The sequence below is a fragment of the Mustela nivalis genome, assembly GCF_964662115.1.
Source record: "Mustela nivalis genome assembly, chromosome: 2".
Taxonomy (NCBI): Eukaryota; Metazoa; Chordata; class Mammalia; order Carnivora; family Mustelidae; genus Mustela; species Mustela nivalis.
Window position 1 is genome coordinate 135,190,246 of NC_139021.1, and position 20,467 is coordinate 135,210,712.

A 20,467-nucleotide genomic window follows, 5' to 3' on the forward strand; every position below is an offset into this window, starting at 1 on the left:
GCAGAGAGGCAGGCAGAGAGAGAGAAGTGGTGGAAGCAGGCTCCCTGCTGAGCAGAGAGACCATGTGGGGCTTGATGTGGGACTCGATCCAGGACCATGAGATCATGACCTGAGCCGAAGGCAGAGGCTTAACCCACTGAGCTACCCAGGTGCCCACAAAAAAATTTTTAAAAGAGAAAAACAGAAGTCACAAAATGAATACCAACAGAGCAGGGGAAGAAAGGGACTAATATTTATTTGGTACCTGTTATCTTCCAGGCTGTGGAAGATACATATGTATTAAGTATATTTACATATGTATTACATTCTTTAGCTCTCTGAGAGAGAGATTTTGCTTTTCCCGTTTTACTGGTTAGGAGATTGAGACTCGAAGAGATTAAGTTACTTGCCCAAGGACAGTATTAATAATAGCAGAGGAGGAGGAAAGATTCATTCCAAAGCCCCAGTACCTTTCCCACAGCAGCCCCATGTTACCTTCCAGTAGGTCCCCAGTTTTTCCCTACGTAAAAATGGGTTGCTTTTTGAAAATTTATCTACACATTGGTTTGGAGTTATTTTTCCATAGGGACAAAGTTACAAATGGTAGCTACATACCCAGACTTATCTGGAAAAGCTACATTGTTATTGAAATTCTGCATATTTGTGAACTAAAACTGTTAGGAAAAAATGCATTTGCAATTCTGGCTGTGAAGGCAGAAAAAAACAAAAAAAATGTATATTTTAAATTCTGTGGAACAGTACTTCTTTGAGAAAAGCAGATTTGGTTAGAGAGCAGTAAGAAGAAAATGGAGACTGTTTTGATGCTGGTGGGGCCTCTGGGATGCTTTGAGAGACTAAACATTTATAGCTCAGAGACAGCTATATTTGATAACACTTTGATGATGTACAAAGCACATTCTTATGCATTATTTCCTTATAATTGTGTATGAGGCATATAGGACAGGTGGTAGAGTCGACCTAATTTTCCTTGGCAATAGTTAGCTTTCTTTTTTTCATGATTTCATCCATGATTTTTTTTTTTTTAAAGGAGCCGGGTAGTCCCTTTAATAGAGGATTAGTTTGTAAGTGTATTGAGGATTGAATGAAAATAAAAGAATGTAGATCTTCCCGAGTTAATTGTGCAGAAATAGAATGAATTAGAATGGAGTAAAGAGTATATGTGGGCAGATATGAAAATGGTAGAATTAAATGTTAATTGTGTTTTGTTTTTGTTGGCAATTTTTATTTTATTTGAGAGAGAGCAAGAGATAGAGATCGTACATGCCTGCACATTGTTGGTCGGGGACAGAGGGAGAGGGAAAGGGACAAGCAGACTCCTTGAGGAGCGTGGAGCCAGATCCAGGGCTGGATCCTAGGACACTGAGATTGTGACCTGAGCCAAAATCAAGAATTGGTCACTTAACAGACTGAGCTACTCAGGAGTCCCTAGTTGGCACTGTTTTTTTGAGCACTTTGTCTGTCACTGTGTATCAAGGCTATGAGGAAAGAACAATCTAGACCCGACCCCAGTGGAATTTGTTCTTTACATGAAGCATCTGCTGAAGATTACATTCAGGTCATGGGATGATATTTTCCTCCCTACCAGTATTTATGACTATTGCAATAGTTATTTAATTATAAGACTAATGTGACTACTACTGAGTTCTTGTTTAAGTAATCTTTTTAATAACTAAAAAGATTAGAAAAACTAAAGCAGATCGAATGAAAAACAACCCTTTTATTTTCCCATAATTATTGCTTACTTTCCTTTTCCTAAATGTAGGACTAAAGGGTAAGAATAGGCGAAACTTTGTGTGATGTAGTATTTGCTTCTGTACGTTTCAAAACAAAATAGAAATCGCTTTAAGTAGGATTTGGTATGCTGGAAATGGGTGTGGGAATATTTTTCATTTAATGTCTTGCTCATAAGTTAGGAAGTACCTAAAAACATGGGAAATGGAATTGAGTCTTGTATTCACATTCAAGTTCTGCAACTGTCTTAGAGAACTTAACTCTTTGAGCCTCCTTTCTTGTGTGATGTATTTGGATTAGACTGCCACATTCTTTTGTTTTTAAGATTTTATTTATTTGGGAAAGAGAGAGAGCACAGAGGGAGAGTGAGAGGGAGAAGCAGAGTCTCCACTGAGCAGACAGCCTAACACCAGGCTTGATCCCAGGACCCTAGGATCATTACCTGAGCTGAAGGCAGACGCTTAACTGACTGAGCCACCGAGGTGCCCCCCAGATTCTTTTTAACTCTGAAATTTTCTGTGAAATGGAAGGAGCATATTTTGTCACTTGAGAGGGCTTGAGAGAAAGTGTTGTTGGGAAGAAGTTCCCAGTGCTGATGACATGGTTTATTATTAAATTAGTGGCCATCCAGAGCACAAATGTAAGTAATTGTGAAGTATACAGAAGAATCTGGAGTTGAGGGAGAGAACGAAGTATGGTATTTGCAAATTGGAAGCCTGCCTGCAGCATCTCCATAAATAGGAATCTGGTGAGCAGGCTGCCCTGCTAACATTTATCTAGTCTTAATTGATACAGTCAATCTTATGTTGGGTTACAATTAACAGCTGCTGCCAAGGCAACTTAACACTAGATCTAAGGAAAGTATGTTGCAACAAATAAGCTTGCTTGACACTAGAGCTTGCCACTGACGTGGTTCATCTACTGTTTATCTCACAGGATTGTGTTATCATTGATACACATGTAAATTCAGTTTTTGGCAGTTGGTCAAAAATTGAACCTTTTGGGCACTAGTGATTTCTTATTACTTTATAGATTCTTACTTACCAAGAATATTGTTGACCCATTTTAGAAATTTAGTTTATATTTTTCTGATTATGAAAGCATTGTGTAGTCATTTTGAAAAAAGATTTATTTTAGAGAGGGAGAGAGAGAAAGCAACCACGAGTGGGAGGAGAGAAGGGAAAAAAGATCTATTTTAGAGAGGGAGAGGAAGAGAGAAGACTATAGGTGGAGTGTGTCTGTTGCAGGGCTTGATCTCACAACCCTATCCGAAGCTAAGAGTCAGCCACTCAAGTGACTGTGCTACCCAGGCACCCCCATAGTCTATTTTTAAAAATCTGGAAAGTACAGAAAAAGATTAAGAAGAAAATAGAGATTATCTGAAATTCTACTTTCTGTGTTGTGTTTCCTTCCAGTCTTTTTTTTTTTTTTTTTTTTTTTTTGATGTGGACATGTCTTTGGGGGAGAGTGGGGTATTTCATTAAGGAGATAGCTGAGGCATAAGTAGAATTTCCCATGACACTCATGATGTTGGGAATCTTGCCTCATGTATTGTGCTAATTAAGAACTGAGTGTTTTGTTAAATTAGGAGGTACTAACTCAGATGCCTACACAGCCAGATAGGTAAATGTGTAAATCAGACCAGCAAGAGGACACTGGGGAGTGGCAGAGACTGTGGTAAAAAATACAAGACCTGAAGAAAAATACAAGATTGGAGAAAACTGCTATTATCTCCAGCTTATTGTTACCATATGGAAACAGAGCCTCGTGTTACTGGATCTTCCTGATAGCCAATAAAATTTAGAAATCTGTATTTCTTTTTATTTTTTTTTAAAGATTTTATTTATCTACTTGAGAGAGAAAGATAGAGATAGTGACAGAAATAGCGAGAGAGAGCACAAGCCAGGAGGAGAGGGAGAAGCAGGCTCCCTGCTGAGCAGGGATCTGGACTGGTCCTGGGGCTCCATCCCAGGACCCTGGGATCATGACCTGACTTGCAGGCATATGCTTAACTGACTGAGCCACCCCTATATTTCTTTTTAATGTGAAGTTTTCATTTAAAACACTGTGCAGGTCAAACGAAACAGGTCTGTGGATTGCACCTGGCCCATACACTGCCATTATGTCATTCCTGACGTAAATGCATCTCTTGGTCTTTCTCTCATAGCTCTCACAAGAAGAGCACTTTTATAAGAGAAAATATTTAGAGGACTTGGGATGAGGAATTTCTAAGAGTGGCTTCAGGAATTTTCACTCTGTATAGACACTGAGAGGGTTGCCTAGTGTAGAAATGATAAACCCAAATACCCACAGGGTCCAGGAAATGATATAAATGAGTGAAAAGGTCTGGATGTTAAGATTATAGGGAAGGATACAGAGAATATACATCCTATAGGGGACATTTGGGTCCTAGCAAATTTTTTTTTTTTTTTTTTTTTTTGCTGAAATGTGATCTGATATGGCCAAATCTTTAGGTATTTTGAGAGATGTCAGGAATTTTTATCCTTATGAAATTTCTTGATTTCAAAAAAAAAAAAACTGTGGCCAAAACAAAAATTACCCTTGGTCCAAATTCTGCACAAAGGCTACTAGCTTGTAACTCGTGGTCTAGATCACTGTCTCCCTAAGTATATCCTACAAATCCAAATTCCATCACAGGTTAGTAGGTATTAAGAAATAGGGTGCCTCGGTGGCTCAGTGGGTTAAAGCCTCTGCTTTCAGCTCAGGTCATGATGCCAGGTTTCCTGAGATCAAGCCCCACATCGCATTTGGCTCTCTGCTCAGCAGGGAGCCTGCTTCCTCCTCTCTCTCTGCCTGTCTCTCTGCCTCCTTGTGATCTCTGTCAAATAAGTAAATAAATAAATCTTAAAAAAAAAAAAAAGAAATAAAGAATTTGGAAAGTGGTGGATTAAATAAAATTAAACATTTCCTGGGGCGCCTGGGTGGCTCAGTGGGTTAAGCCACTGCCTTCAGCTCAGGTCATGATCTCAGGGTCCTGGGATCGAGTCCCACATCGGGCTCTCTGCTCAGCAGGGAGCCTGCTTCCTCCTCTCTCTCTCTCTCTGCCTACTTGTGATCTCTCTCTGTCAAATAAATAAATAAAATCTTTAAAAAAAAATTAAACATTTCCTGACTGAAGATTACGTTAGATCCTTAAGTTAGTGTTTTGTAAATTCTTAAGAAGATACAGCTTATAGACCCCACAGCACAGTTAATATCTCTGTTTTACTCATTTACCTCACCATCCCTCTTGTCTCCAAGGAAGAAGTGATTTTTTCCTGGTAAATGTTAGTCTCTCTACTTGTTCTCCAGGTTCTTTCCCTGTGTCTTCAGAGACCTTGCTTCATAATCAGTGCCTTGTTTCCTGCTTCTTTTCTTTCAGCCTATCAACATGCTTGATTTTCTCTTATTTAAACAAAATAGTAACCCTTTCCTTACAGCATACATAAAAATAAACTTCAAATGGACTGTGAACCTAAAAATGTAAGAGCTATAAAATTCTTAGAATAAAATATAGGAATAGATATTCATGACCTTGGTTATGCAAAGCCTTCTCAGATATTAAACTAAAAGCACAAGCCACCAAAAAAAAAAAAAAAAGGTAAGTTGAATTTCATCAAAATTAAAAAGTTTGTGCTATAGAAGACACCATCAGGAGAGTGAAGACAATTCACAGACTGGGAGAAAATATTTGCAAAAGACACAGAACTAAAATTGTTTATAAGGTATGGGCAAAGGATCTAAATCAACATTTTTATGACAAGGTATACAAATGGTTAATAGGCACATAGGAAGATGTTCAATATCATTAGCCATCAGTGATATTCAAATCAAAACCACATTGAGACATCACTGCACTAGGATGGCTATGACAAAAAAGACAGATAATAATATTACTGAGGATGTGGAGAAATTGGAACCCTCACACATTACTGTTGCTGGTGGGAATATTCGATGGTACTGCCTCTTTGGACGACATTCTGACAATTCCTCAAGAGTTTAAACATAGAGTTACCATGTGATCCAGCAGTTCTCTCCCTATATATATCCAAGAGAAATGAAAACAAACATCCACAAAAAAAACATGTACACTAATGTTCATAGCAGCTTTATTCATAAGAGCCAAAAAGTGGAAATCATCCAAATGTCCACCAATTGATGAATGATAAGCAAAACGTGGTATAGCCACATTTGTTAATAAAAAGCAGTTATTTGTCAATAAAAACGAAGTACTGGGGCGCCTGGGTGGCTCAGTGGGTTAAGCCGCTGCCTTCGGCTCAGGTCATGATCTCGGAGTCCTGGGATCGAGTCCCGCATCGGGCTCTCTGCTCAGCAGAGAGCCTGCTTCCCTCTCTCTCTCTGCTCTCTGCCTGCCTCTCCATCTACTTGTGATTTCTCTCTGTCAAATAAATAAATACATAAAATCTTAAAAAAAAAATAAAAATAAAAATAAAAACGAAGTACTGATACATACTCCAACAAGAAAGAAGCCAGTTACTAAAGGTCATATGTTGTGTGATTTCATTCGTATCAAAGATAGGCAAATCTGTAGAGACAGAAAGTAAATTACTGATTGCCTACAGCTAGATGGGGTTGGAGAAGGGTTGGGGATAAATGAAAGGAGTGACTTCTAATGGGTTTCTTGAAGGGGTGATGAAAATATTCAAGAATTGATTGTGGTGATGGTTGCACAACTCTCTGATTATACCAGAAACCATTAACTCTGGCAGTTGACACTAATGACTTGTCTCTCACATCCTTGAAACTCGATTCCTTTGGCTTTCATGGCATCGATCTGCCATTCCTCACACATGGCTCTCAGACATTTCCTTCTCAGCTCTTTTCACCAACTTACTCTTCCACCAGCTGCAGTCTGTTTCTTTAGCCCAGGCTAGTCAACGGAGGAACCATCTCTTCAGTTGCTTATGGAACATTTGCTTATCTCCATCTAAACACCCCATGGGTCCTAATGAGTTTTCCTCTCAGATGTGGTTTGCTTTTACTGTATTATCTCTACTCCCAAGTCTATTTGAGTCAGGAGGCTGGGAGTCATTCTAAATTTCTCCCTTACTCTCCACCTGGAGTGTCATGTAAGTGCACCTCTTAAGTCTGCCCTCATATCCATCCGCACCCTAGCTCATCTGTAGTTTATCTTTCACAAAGACTCTAAGCTCTGCGAGGTCAGGGACCACATGTCTTTTCTTCACTACTGTCTATAATACCAATAAATATTGGATCAAATAAATGAACTAATGCATCAACTTGTCATTGTAGTTTTTTAAAAATATTTGGTTCATTTTTGCTGCTGTATTTCTATTATTGAGATGGAAACCTAATAATGTCTTTTGCTTAGAACTATTAAATAATTTCCCACTGCTTACAGAATAAAGTCTAAATCCTTGTCGGCCCTCCCTAATGTCCCTACTGCCGCCTCTCCAACTTCTCATCCTCTCTATACTTCCTCCCTGTGGATCTGTGTTCCCCAAACTGGCCATACTGGGAAGCTATCCTTTCTTCCCCAAATCCTATAACTCTTGGAGAACTCTTACCCGCCTTTCTAGAGTTTCTTTTCGTCTGTGAAAACTCTCCTGCCTCACTGACGCAGAGCTGAAGCTTGGATGTAACTCTATTAGAGGACACATTACACTGCGTTACAATGATTTGTTTAAGCATTTGTCTTGTCTGTCTGTGAAAGGCAAGGACTGAGTCTCATTTATTTTTGTATTGCCGTCACACACAGTGTTGTACACAGTGTTGTTCCTGCCACATAGAAAGTACTCAATAAGTTCTTGAGTAAGTGAGTGAGTTGGAAACCAGAGTAGGTTAGAGAGTCCTAGTTTTTCTGGATATACAGCTTTTTAAATACCCAACTCTAATATATCATCTGTGAATGATGCAGAAGGTACCGTGGGGGTGGATGAATCCCAAGTCCATCCCCACTGCAGGAAAACAATCAAAAATGTTGCTGATGGTGGGCACGTATGTTATCATTGTCCTTGTATTACCCAGATGTGGTACTGGACATAGCTGTGTATCACAATAGCCTTTCAGTATAATGGATTGATCAGCCTAATGCTTACACTGTAGAAACAGTGATTTGAACCAAACTAAATATAAGACTTTTTTTTTTTTTAGATTTTATTTATTTATTTGACAGACAGAGATCACAAGTAGGCAGACAGAGAGGCAGGCAGAGAGAAAGGGGGAAGCAGGCTCCCTGCTGAGCAGAGAACCCAATGTGGGACTTGATCCCAGGACCCTAAGATCATGACCTGAGCTGAAGGCAGAGGCTTAACCCACTGAGCCACCCAGGCGCCCTACCAAACTAAGTATAGGCTGAAGGATGCACATTCCCTTGTCAGGTCCCAATCAGTTGGTTTCCATCATTTAGCTCCATAGTTGGCCTACTATAATTTTAACTGTACATTAGGCTTACATTTTCATCATTTGCATCTTCTTGTCCAAATACATTAGAAAGTTGTGTTGATTACCATCTCCCTGCTTCCTTTAAATGTGATGTTCTATAGGTGTTCTCTGTTCTATACACTTAGACTGTACAAATCTGTAACCCAAGTCCTCCCTGATGTGTTTTGTCTTCCTGTTTTCTTAGTTTAGCTAAGGGCGACATCTGCATTAACATATTTTTTTTAGTCTGGGTAATGACTTGAACCAGCCAAGCTCTTTTTTTTTTTCCTTTTTGCTGGAAAGAAACCAAATCTCTCTACATTACTGAACTAAATTGAGTAGATTGCGATAAAAGGAGTAATAATAACAACAGTAGAAGACAAAAGGCCTCTCACAAGGAATTTTGAACTAAAGTCACATATTGAACAAAAGATATTTAAATTAACTACTGAACAAAGTAAGAGCTCTTCAAAAGAAACAGGGCTTCCTGCCAAGCCCCGTAAAAATTGCCCCTAGGCCTCTTACTCATTCACTACCATTATTTCAGTTTATCTGTCTAAGGATGCTTTATTTCTTATCTCATTCTCTTCCCACCACCTAGCGGACACATAGTTGGCACTTACAGCCTGTTGATTGAATTGAGCAGAATTGGGCCTCAAGAGTTAGAGGCAATTCTCTGAAGAAAAAAATTAAAAGAGAAATAGTTCTAACAGTGAATAGAACCAACAAATCTTAATTCCAGCAATGGAATAAAGCTTGGAAGTAATAAAATGTATTTATTGTAAAGTTAGATTACTTCGAAAGGGTTGTTTTTAAATGCTGATCTGGAAAACCTGCTGAGAACTTAAACTATAACTAAGACTATTTGTCATTCTTTTCTTTGCCTTTTTTTTTAACCCTTTAACTATGGGTCTTTATAATAACATTTAAGGTTAGAAATTCAGGCATCTCCTTTAACTCACAATCATAAAGTGTATAGATAAAATATATAGGCAGTGAGAGCTTTTAAATTTTGCATTTGTTAATCATTCCATACCTTGCCGTGTTCCTAAAAAGAATTTGAGGTCTTAATGAGGACTTAAGGTAGAAAAGATAAAGGTAAATTTCCTTTGTCAGAGTTAAAAGGGAGTTGGGCCAACCTACAGTAGACAAGTAAGGAGATACCTAAAGAGATCACATAGCTTAGAAGAAATATATGAGTAATTACATGATATATTTGAGGTCACATTACCAATATTAGCCAAGCTGGAACTGGAAACCAATCACCAAATGTGTTCTTATATGTGTGTAACAAAAACATTTGTCTTGCACTAGTCAAGTGTATGGGTGACTGGTGCAGTACAGGTTTGAGAAGCTTTTGTTAAGATTATTCCTGACCAGGGGAGTCTGGGTGGTTCAGTTGGTTAGGCCTGGGACTCTTGATTTCAGTTCACAGGGTCGTGATCTCAGGGCTGTGATCTCAGGTCATGGGGTTGAGCCCTGGGTCAGGCTCTGTGCTCAGTGCAGAGTCTGCTTGGTCCCTCTCCCTCCGCTCTTCCCCCTGCTTATGTTCTGTCTGTCTCTCTGTCTTTAAAATAAATACATAAAATCTTAAAAAAAATTATTACTGACCTGCTTGTTTGCAAAATTTAGTCTGTATTATGAATCATACGCTTCCCCATTCTAAGGCTGAACTCCAGGAATATGTTTTTCTGAAGCCAGGAAGATTCCTGCTAGTTAACAAAGAACATTTTGTGAATTAATCCCCTTCTTAATTGTTCTGCTCTTTTTATTTGAAAAAAATGGGTGCTGAAAAAACTATTTCTCTTTAGATAGTGTGGGGAAGGAGGAGAAAATTGCATTTCCTGTCATTTCCTGGTGATGGCTTAAAAATGTCCAGTTTTGTCTTGGCTTTCCTAGACAGAATTGCCAGTTGATCACAAACAAAAGATGTCTTTCTGGTCCTGCATATCTTCAGGAACTGGCTTCTTTGGAATTTCTTGAGTTGATCCTTTAGTGATAGAACACTTGATTTGGAAAGATCTAGAAGAAAGGATGACAACCTTTGAATAAATAGGCAGGTTAAGTTACATAATCCTTTCTGCCTTTGCTTGGTATACAAAGCCCTTCCCAGGGTGACTGTGGAGCTTTCCTTTCTAGCCTCATTTCTTTTGCTGAGGCGCAACCAGCCTGTTTTTCCTGTCTAGTCAACCATGTGCTCAAACACATCTGAGCCTTTGCTTGTTTTCTCCTTTCTGCTTAGTCTGTCTGATCCTTCTCTTCTCCATCTGGCAACCTCTGCCTTTCCAGGCCCAGCTCTTTTCTTCTGTGAAGAGAACACATAACAAAGGTAGAAATGAAAGTTTATCTAGGAGCTGTGTGAAGAGTGAATTAGAAGAAGGAATTCTGGGTGCCTGGGTGTCTCAGTGGGTTAGGCCTCTGCCTTCAGCTCAGGTCATGATCCCAGGGTCCTGGGATTGAGTCCCACATTGGGTTCTCTGCTAACCATGGAGACTGCTTCCCCCCTCTCTCTGCCTGCCTCTGCCTACTTGTGATCTCTGTCTGTCAAATAAATAAATAAAATTAAAAAAAAAAAAAAAAGAAGAAGAAGGAAGTCTGGAGGCAGGAAGGCCAGTTTTAGGAGACAGTGAAAGTCCCACAGACCTGACTTGTGCAATATAGTAGCTACTAGCCACATGTGGCAATTTAAATTACAATTAATTGAAAGAAGTTGATCTGTAAGGTATACATACCGGATATTCTGACTATATGACATTCCGGGAAAGGCGAAACTGTGGAGACAGTGAAAAAAGCAGTGGTTGCCAGGGATCTGGGGGCTGGGAGGCATGAATAGCCAGAGCACAGGGATTATTGGCATGGCTCTTTTTGGATACCATAATGATGGATATATGTTCTTGTGTAGAATGTACCATACCAAATGAACGGTCATGTGGACTATGCATTTTGGGTGATTATGATGTAGTCAGTGGTAGGTTTATTGCTAGTAACAAATGTACTTCTCTGGCAGGGGATGTTCATGGGGGAGGCTGTTATTGTATGGAGCAGGGAATGTTTGGGAAATCTCTGCACCTTCCCCTCAATTTTGTTCTGAATCTAAAATGTATGAGAAAAAAAATCTTAATTATAAAAATTAAAATTAATTAAAATTGAATTAAAAGTAATAACTTAGTTCTTAGTTCTTCAGGTGCACTAGCCATATTTCAAGTGCTCCACATGTGGCTAATGGTTACTGTATTGGGTAAGATAATTTAAATAGAACATTTCTGTCTTAAAGTTTGCATTGGACAGCATTGCTAAAAATCAATTCCTTAAGGGAAATGGCATTCATTCTACATAGTCATGCTTTATATATTGTGCCTTAAAAATGGGATCATGTATTCATTGTACTAACTTAATTCTGGACTGAGTGTCTGAAGATTGGAGTGATTGTGGATATCACCACAATATGAATGCAGCTTAGAACAGTCAATCAAATTTAGTGTCTGTCACTTAAATACTTAAAAATAGCTTCTGGATAAGTGGCCTTGAACATTTTTTAAAAAGTTTTCATTTATTTATTCGAGAAAAGGGGGAGGGACAAGCAGGGAGTCCTACTTGGGGCTCTCAGTTCCAGGAGCCTGAAATCGTGACCTGAGCCCAAGGCAGATGCATAACTGACTGATCCACCCAGGTGCCCGCCTCTGGGTAAATTTTTAGTATCTATTTTTCTTTCCCCACCTACCCCTACCCTTAAAAATAAAGACACAAAATAATTAAATATTCTTTAGTAAATACCTCCCCTGGGGTCAGAATATAGGCTATTTGTAAAAATGTTTTAATGGGTTTTTTTGGCTTACTCATGAGTGTTTTATTTATTTATTTATTTTTTAAATATTTCATTTATTTATTTGAGAGGTAGAGAGAGATAGTGAAAGAGAGAGAGATGAGAGGAGAGAGGTCAGCCGGAGAAGCAGACGTTCTGCTGATCAGGGAGCCCGATGTCGGACTGGATCCCAGGACTCCAGGATCATGACCTGAGCCGAAGGCAGTCGCTTAACCAAATGAGCCACCCAGGTGCCCCTGTTTTATTTTTTGGTGCTAAATTGTAGCAATCTATCAGTCTTCTAGCATTGCTGCCTTTCAAAGACTTTTCATTTAATTGATCTAGTAATTCCTGACTTTTTCCCCCCTCAATCTATTCGCCTTCCACTGTACCTCCCAGTGTAAGTGCACGTCCTATTCTTCCTCCAAAAGAATGAATTCTCCATTTCCACTTTTATGTCTTGTTTTAAGGCACTGCCCTCTCTCCCCTGGATGACTGCAGTAGCCTCCTAACTGGTCACCATGCCTCCCCTTGCCCGCTAAGATCCCTTTGCCACATAACAGGCAGAATGACTTTTTAAAAAGAAAGTCAGAGGGGCGCCTGGGTGGCTCAGTGGGTTAAGCCGCTGCCTTCGGCTCGGGTCATGATCTCAGGGTCCTGGGATCGAGTCCCGCATCGGGCTCTCTGCTCAGCAGGGAGCCTGCTTCCCTTCCTCTCTCTCTGCCTGCCTCTCCATCTACTTGTGATTTCTCTCTGTCAAATAAATAAATAAAATCTTTAAAAAATAAAAAATAAAAAAAATAAAAATAAAAAGAAAGTCAGATCATGTCAATCTCCTGTTTAGTGCTCCTGCTTCTTACCGTGTTTAGAAAAGATTCCACAGATTTTAACCTGACTTAAAGGGCTTTTTGTGATCTGGTACTTGCCTTCTTATCCAACTTACTATCTTCTTACCAACCTTCTTATCCAACCCTGTCCCCACGCCTTTTCCCCTCACTGAGCTTTAGCCACTCTGGCCTCCTTTCACATCCTTGAATATACTCAGACTGTCCTGCCCTAGGGTCATTTTCTTGTTTCTACCTCTGGAGTGTTCTTTCCCAGCTCTGGCGTGAATGGTTTCATCTCAGCTTCAGGGCCTCAACTCATGTTACTTCCTCAGAGAGGTACCTTCTTTATCTACTCTTTCTGAAGTAGGCTCCCTCTACTCCTACCCCCTACTCTCTATGGCATTGCCCTTATCTGGGATGATTTTGTTGGTTTATTTATTTACTTATTTATTTACTTTATTTATTTAGCTACTACTGGAATTTAAGTTCCATAAGGGCAGGAGACTTATTTTTACAACCTGCTATACCTAGAACAGTGGTAGAACAGTGCCTGGCTTACATAATTGTACTCAGTTGATGCTTAATAATGCTGAATAACCGAATGCTTCTTAAAGGAGATATAAGAGGAACTCACTCCTCTTCCTCCCTTGTTCTCTCTGTCTATGTGTGTGTCAAATAAAAGAAATCTCCATGTGTCTAAATGTGAATGTCCTTTTAGGCCCTTTATACTTAGTATGAACCAGTGACTTTTTTGCTGAACTTCATTTTTTACTTTGGGAGATCATGGCCCACAGCTTTTTGAATGGTTGATTTTAGTTGCAAAATATAGTGAACAATACATCTGGAAATATTCTGTCATGTTTTGATCTGAGAAACTCTAGAGAACCAGCTGCTGATTTGAAAGGCTTTTATTATGATACAGACAGCCTATTGTCTACAAAAGTACTGGCTATTACACAGTGGTATATGTGTTTTGCTTTTTTCTGAGCTTTTAACTTGAGAGAAAAAAACTTGTATTCATTAACTTATGCATGACTTGTATTCCGGGAGAATAGTTTATTGTATTATTTTTCTCTAACTGATTTACTGTGCACTTAGGGATTTTTCTTACTCATTTTTCTTCTTTAAACTCAATGGAAAGTTAAATGGTTAAATAGTAGGATGGAGATACTTTCTATTCCGGATTTTAAAAATTTTCAGATTTTTGCATTATACTATGGTCTGTACTTGTGATTTAGCACTTTTACCTAGCTTTATATTGATAAAATGAGTGAATTTCCTCATTCAATATATTCAAGTATAACCTCTTTTAAGAGTACTTTGTGATATATGATATAACTGTAGTGAAAGAAAAATTGACATCCAAGCCCTACATATGAATAATCTTGAAGAAAGTGAGTATATGTATTATTTGTGGTATAATAAGTGTATCTGCACATAAACAAAATCTGGGTAGTGTGACTTTTAGTATTTTGATATATTTTTATATTTTTAGCTATTACTGTTTGGAAGATTTATATGAAATGATGTAATTACTACAGCTATTAGATGGAAAATAATTGCATCTAAATAACCTAAAGTAATGTTTTAATACTACTTTTTAAATTTTAAAAATTGTATCTTCTCATTTCAGAAAATTAGAATATAGGATATACAGGTACAGAATTTCCTAAGCATCATTATAACCACTGTTAACATTTTGTAGATTTTTTTTGATTTGTTTTAATCATTCTGTATTTATTATTTTTATAACTTTTAAATGAAATAAAATGTCATAAACATCTTCCTGTAGTGTTGAGTCTTTATAACCATTGTTTTAATAGCGCTATAGTACACTACCTAAAGATAGATCTTAATTTGCTTAACTGTTCCTCATTGTTGGGTTAGTTGTTTAAAAACATTTCAGCTTTTATAACTAACATGATCATGAATATTTTTGTAAATATTGTTATTACCGCATTTAGTATTATTGCTTAAAGGGGAATTCCTAGATATTTTTTTATTTCTTAATTCATACCAGCAAATGCTTTTCCAAAGAGAATATGCCAGTTTATAGTTCCACCAGAAAGGTATAAAACTATTCCATTGTAGAATTCAGCATTATATATTATTTTTTTATAGTTCTGTATTTAGGGGAAAAATCATGTTGTTTTAGTTTGAATTTATTAGATGACTGTTGAAGTTGTGTATTTTTGTGTTTGGTTTCTAGTTTCAGCATCATAATTTCTTCATATTTCTTCAGTTCCAGTAACATCTGTTTTTTTCTGTATAGACATTTTGGCCTACTTACCTTGCTTGATTCTTGTACTTCATGCATTGTTTTAGAGATATGGGGTACCTGGCTGGCTCCATCAGTAGAGCATATGACTCTTGATCTTGGGGTTGTGAGTTCAAGCCCCAATTGGTGTAGAGATAATTTAAAAATAAAATCTTAAAAAAAGAGAGAGAGGTGTGCCTGGGTGGCTCAGTGGGTTAAAGCCTCTGTCTTCGGCTCAGGTCATGATCTCAGGGTCCTGGGATCAAGCCCCATATTGGGCTCCTTGCTCAGCAGGGAGCCTGCTTCCCCCTCTCTCACTCTGCCTGCCTCTCTGCCTCCTTGTGATCTCTCTGTCAAAAAAATAAATAAATAAATAAAATCTTAAAAAAAAAAAAAAAGAGAGCAGTTTGTCAATTAAACATATATACATAAATTTCAGTGATGCATTTTGCTCTCTTTTTTTTTTTTTACTGTGCTCAGGGATGCCTTCAAATGAATGGTTCTGAAGAAGGAGTAATACATTATGTTTGTACTCCATATTGTTGTCCAGGAGTATTGTGGAAGAATATATGGGAACAGTCTTGATAATTTCAAAAATCTAGAATTTTTTTTTGAATCCAGAAACTTCAAGGATAGATTATATGTAAAGTATATGTTTCAAATATGTTGAAGTAATAGTTTTTAGAAGTCTGAGAATTTATTATTGAATTGTGAATCTTTTTTTCTCCTATAGGTTGGAAAAGAGACTGTTCAAACCACTGAGGATCAAATTTTGAAGAGAGATATGCCACCAGCATTTATTAAGTGAGTAATTAAAACATTCTTCTCTTGCTAAGCAGAATAATCCTCTTGTTAGAGAAGAAAATTAACTGATTCCAGGAACAGCTTTTTTTTTTTTTTTTTTTTTAAATATTTACAATTGAAATTTGACTTTTGATCTTTTAACACTCTGGTTTCCTACTGTTGATTGTATTCATTGCTGTTAAGCATTTTTGACATAATAATTTTTAATAAAACTATGACTTCTGAATTTCATTGTCTGGAATGGGAAGGATTTAGAAACATTCTGACCTTAGCAGGCATTTATCTGGGTAATATGCTGAACACCTTCGCTTGAAGATAAGGAAATAACAATAGATACAAAGTTCAAAAAAATTAATTGCAGGGGCACCTGGGTGGCTCAGTGGGTTAAGCCGCTGCCTTCGGCTCAGGTCATGATCTCAGGGTCCTGGGATCGAGTCCCACATTGGGCTCTCTGCTGAGCAGGGAGCCTGCTTCCTTCTCTCACTCTCTATCTGCCTGCCTCTCTGCCTACTTGTGATCTCTGTCTGTCAAATAAATAAAATCTTTAAAAAAAAAAAAAAAAAAAAAAATTAATTGCAATGTATTTTAGTGGCATTTTAAATTTAAGTTATATTTACATATCACCCAAACTCCTACAAACAATTTGCAGGTGTTATGGCCTATCCTGAGTAAAAGCAGAGATGCTAACTTTTTTTTTTTTTTAAGATTTTGTTTATTTATTTATTTGACAGACAGAGATCACAAGTAGGCAGAGAGGCAGGCAGAGAGAGAGGAGGAAGCAGGCTCCCTGCCAAGCAGAGAGCCCGATGTGGGGCTCGATCCCAGGACCCTGGGATCATGACCCGAGCCAAAGGAAGAGGCTTTAACCCACTGAGCCACCCAGGCACCCTGAGATGCCAACTTTTGATTAGATAAAACTTTGTTAAGTTCTTGATTATGTTTTCTTTGATCAATGGCTTTGTTCTGTGGCAGTCAAGTACTATATAAAAGTAAAGGCTGATGAATAAGGCAAAAAACGCCAAAAAGTAGGACCTCTGCAAGTCAAGAGTAAGGTAAGTCTATTCAGTTACAAAAAGGAAGGGCAAAGGATTTGAATAGGTACCTCAAAAGAGAGAAAACTCAAATGGCCAAAAAAAGATGAACAGGTGATTTATTTCATTAGTCATCAGAGCTGTGCAAATTATTCTGTTAGGACCTCTAAATTAAGAAGTCTGGTAATATCAGTTGTTGATAATGATGTGGAACAATGGAACTCTCATACACTCCGACTGGAAATGTAAAGTGGTGCAGCCTCTTTGGAAAACAGTTTGGTGTTAGTAAAGCAGAAGATAGGCAATTCTTAGAGAAACTTATGCTCATGTACACTAGGACCTAAATATGAAAATACTGGTATTAACATTGCTCATGATGACCCTCTGATCTATTTATAGTAGAATGGAAGAAAACAATTATGATATAGTTATAAATTAGAATACTAATCAGTAATGAAAAGGATTGAAAATGGTTAATTTTATGTCATGAATTTCAATTAAATTTAATTAAAAAATGAATGAATCTCAAAAATGAGAGAAATGAATGGTAGATATGTAGGTAGACCCCATTTATTTAAAGTGCAAAAACATGTAGAGATAAACTGTGTTGTTTAGGAATGCCTGCTTATGTGATAAAATGATAAAGATAAGAAAATAATGCTTGTAGAAGTCAGGATAGTAGTATTTCTGGGAGGAAGGAAGAGGGTTATACTTAGGGAGGGGCACATAGGGGCTTCTAAAATGGTAATAATGTAAAAACAAACAAACAAATAAATAAAATGGTAGTGTATTTCTTGATATAAGTGTTGAATTATATAGGTGCTTGTTTTATTCTTTGTATTATACATATGTTTTATACAATTTTCAGTATGTATGTTACATATCACAATTTTAAATAATGTGAGAAGTATTCCTTTATTTTTATCCTCCTTATGTTCTGTTTTCTTTGAACAGATGCAAAATTTCACCCATATTGATGTCTTCTTATTTCTAACTTACTTGAGTGGGTGCTTCTACATAATGGTATTTCTGTTAATTCTGCAAAATATTCATGTATCAGGAAGTAAGGGGCCAGAGCATCTTTTTTTTTTTTTTTTGGTAGAGCCTGTTTTGTGGGAGTATCTTGTCTGACTTGCCTTCATTGGATTCATTAACCTCCAAGGCCTCTTCCAGTTCTAACCAATATGAGCCTACTTTGTTTACATGCCATTTCATCAGCGTGGTAATATTAAGATGAGTCCTATGCTGTCATTAAACACTGTAGTTAAACTTATATTTTTTAGAAATAGAAACACAGGTCTAACTTGTACCTGTTTTCCCCTCAGCCCCTTGGAAGGTACACAGTGTGGGCAGATAATGTACAGAGGGTTTCAACATCAGGTGGATATTTGAACTACATAACCCCTTAGAAAGTTCCTTTCAGCCCTATCATTTAAGTCTATGAGTATCATTTGGTAAAGAATTTCTTTAGGAAACTCATTTCTGCTCATTTCCAGAGATATATCCCTGAAGTATGCTATGTGCTCTCACAGGCTTCCTTGGGGACTTAAAAAAAAAAAAAAAATTAAGAAGTGTGTCTTAGTTATGATAATATTTTCAAAAAAGTAGGTAACTTTATTTATTTTTTTTTTAAAGATTTTTATTTATTTATTTGACACAGAGAGAGAGAGAGAGAGATCACAAGTAGGCAGAGAGGCAGGCAGAGAGAGGAGGAAGAAGGCTCTCTGCTGAGCAGAGAGCCCAGTGCGGAGCTTGATCCCAGGATCCCGGGATCATGACCTGAGCCAAAGGCAGAAGCTTTAACCCACTGAGCCACCCAGGTGCCCCAAAAGTAGGTAACTTTAAAACAAAATAAAACTTCATTGATTGCCCTTGGTAACCAGGACACCAGTCCCCTACTTAATAATTTATTTATTTATTGGTAATTGGTAATTTAGAGAAAAAAAATTAAGCATTTATCTTGCCTTTCCAGAGGTTCTTCAAAAAATTAAAAATAGAGCTACCGTTAAAAATAGAACTACCGTATAATCTGGCAATTCTACTTCTGTATATTCATCCAAAGGAAACAAAATCACTATATCAAAAAGATATCTGCACTCCCATGTTCATTGCAACATTTCTTATAATAGCCAAGACATAGAAACAACCTGAATGTCCATCAGAATGAATGGATAAAGAAAATATGGGGTGTGTGTGTGTGTGTGTGTGTGTACCCACACACAGTAATGGAGGGAAGTGAAAGAAGGTGGTTGAAAGGTACAGAGTTCAGTTATAAAGATAAATAAGTTCTGGGGATATAATGTACAGCATAGTAATTAATAGTTAACAATACTGTACTGTATATTTGGAAGTTGCTAAGGGAATAGATGTCAAAAGTTGTCCTCTCGCCTCCTCCAATATTGTAACTGTCTTGCCCCCTGTACAGTCTATCTCAGAGTAGCCTAATAACCCTAGTCGATGAGGGGAATTCTAATCAACAAATGTGGAATTAATGCCAGAATTAGAAAGTAATAATTATGCAGTTTTAATTATGCATAATAAAATTATGCAATTTTAAACAGTTGATTTAGATAGGGATCATCAATAGATGAAACCGTTCAGAGGTTTTAACCTTTATTCCACCATGGGGGGAAAATCCTGGTCTCCATGGGGAATCAGGGAAAAACACTATGTTACAATCAACTGAAAAATTTACTGAGCAATGTTTAAAAAGTACATAACTTAATATGTTACTTGGAAATAGGATAGAGTATAAATAAAATGGCTATGGTTGTCAAACAGATTTGGGGGGCAAATATTCCATAATTTAAAATATTATGGCTCTTCATGCTTTTTTTGCTTTTCTTTAGAATGCAAAACATAGCAGAAAATAACTTTAGTAGATGCCTTGGCTTGAAGGGGGAGGGGACAGAGAGGGGAAACAGATGGAAGCAGTTAATGACATCCTTGGAACTGTTGAGTAGGACATTCTTTTGGGCTGTTTGGTTGATGTTTGGAGGTTTCCAGGGCATGACAGAGCTTCCTCTGTCATCCACTTTTACAAAGACTTCTAAATAGTGTCTGCTTAGGCAATGCTAAAGGCTAAAAGATGTTTTAAAAATTTATTCTTAGATTAAAATTTCTGCTCCTAGAATGTTAGAATGTCAGGACTAGAGAAAACAGAAGACTCCTGGCCTGTAGGTAGATTTATACCTAAGCAATCTGATAATACATTTAGAGATTTTTAGGGAAAGATATATTTTTCAGGATTTTTGACATTTTTAGGATGGGGGGGTTGTCACAATCACATCCTGGTCTATTTGAGAGACTGGCAGTTAAGGTCATATGGATATATTGGAGAATAGGTTTAATATCAGTTAAAAATTAAACATCTGAGTTATAAGTTTCACTGAGGGCCTTCTAGGGCTTGGGCAATTCCTTATTGTAAAAGTGAGAACATTATAATATAGAGCAAAATTTGCACTGTTACAGAAAGGCTTTCTCTTGGGTGGAGCAAAAGCTATCTGATCTCTAACTGCCCTAGCAGATAGCATTGACAATTTACTAATTTTACCCAAGATTGTAATAATAGCCACACTGTTGCACAGGAGGTGTAGGGTTGCGTGATGAT

At 37.5% G+C, this 20,467-nt stretch overlaps 1 protein-coding gene across 2 annotated transcripts in view; it reads left to right on the plus strand.

Annotated features, from left to right (window-relative positions):
- The window catches only part of VCL (vinculin), a 114,170-nt gene that overhangs the window by 21,889 nt on the left and 71,814 nt on the right, over positions 1-20,467 (plus strand). For both annotated transcript variants that reach the window (XM_082716804.1, XM_082716805.1), the window contains exon 2: positions 15,756-15,826. In XM_082716804.1, coding sequence (XP_082572930.1) covers positions 15,756-15,826 — 71 coding nt within the window. The remainder of the gene's footprint in view (positions 1-15,755; positions 15,827-20,467) is intronic.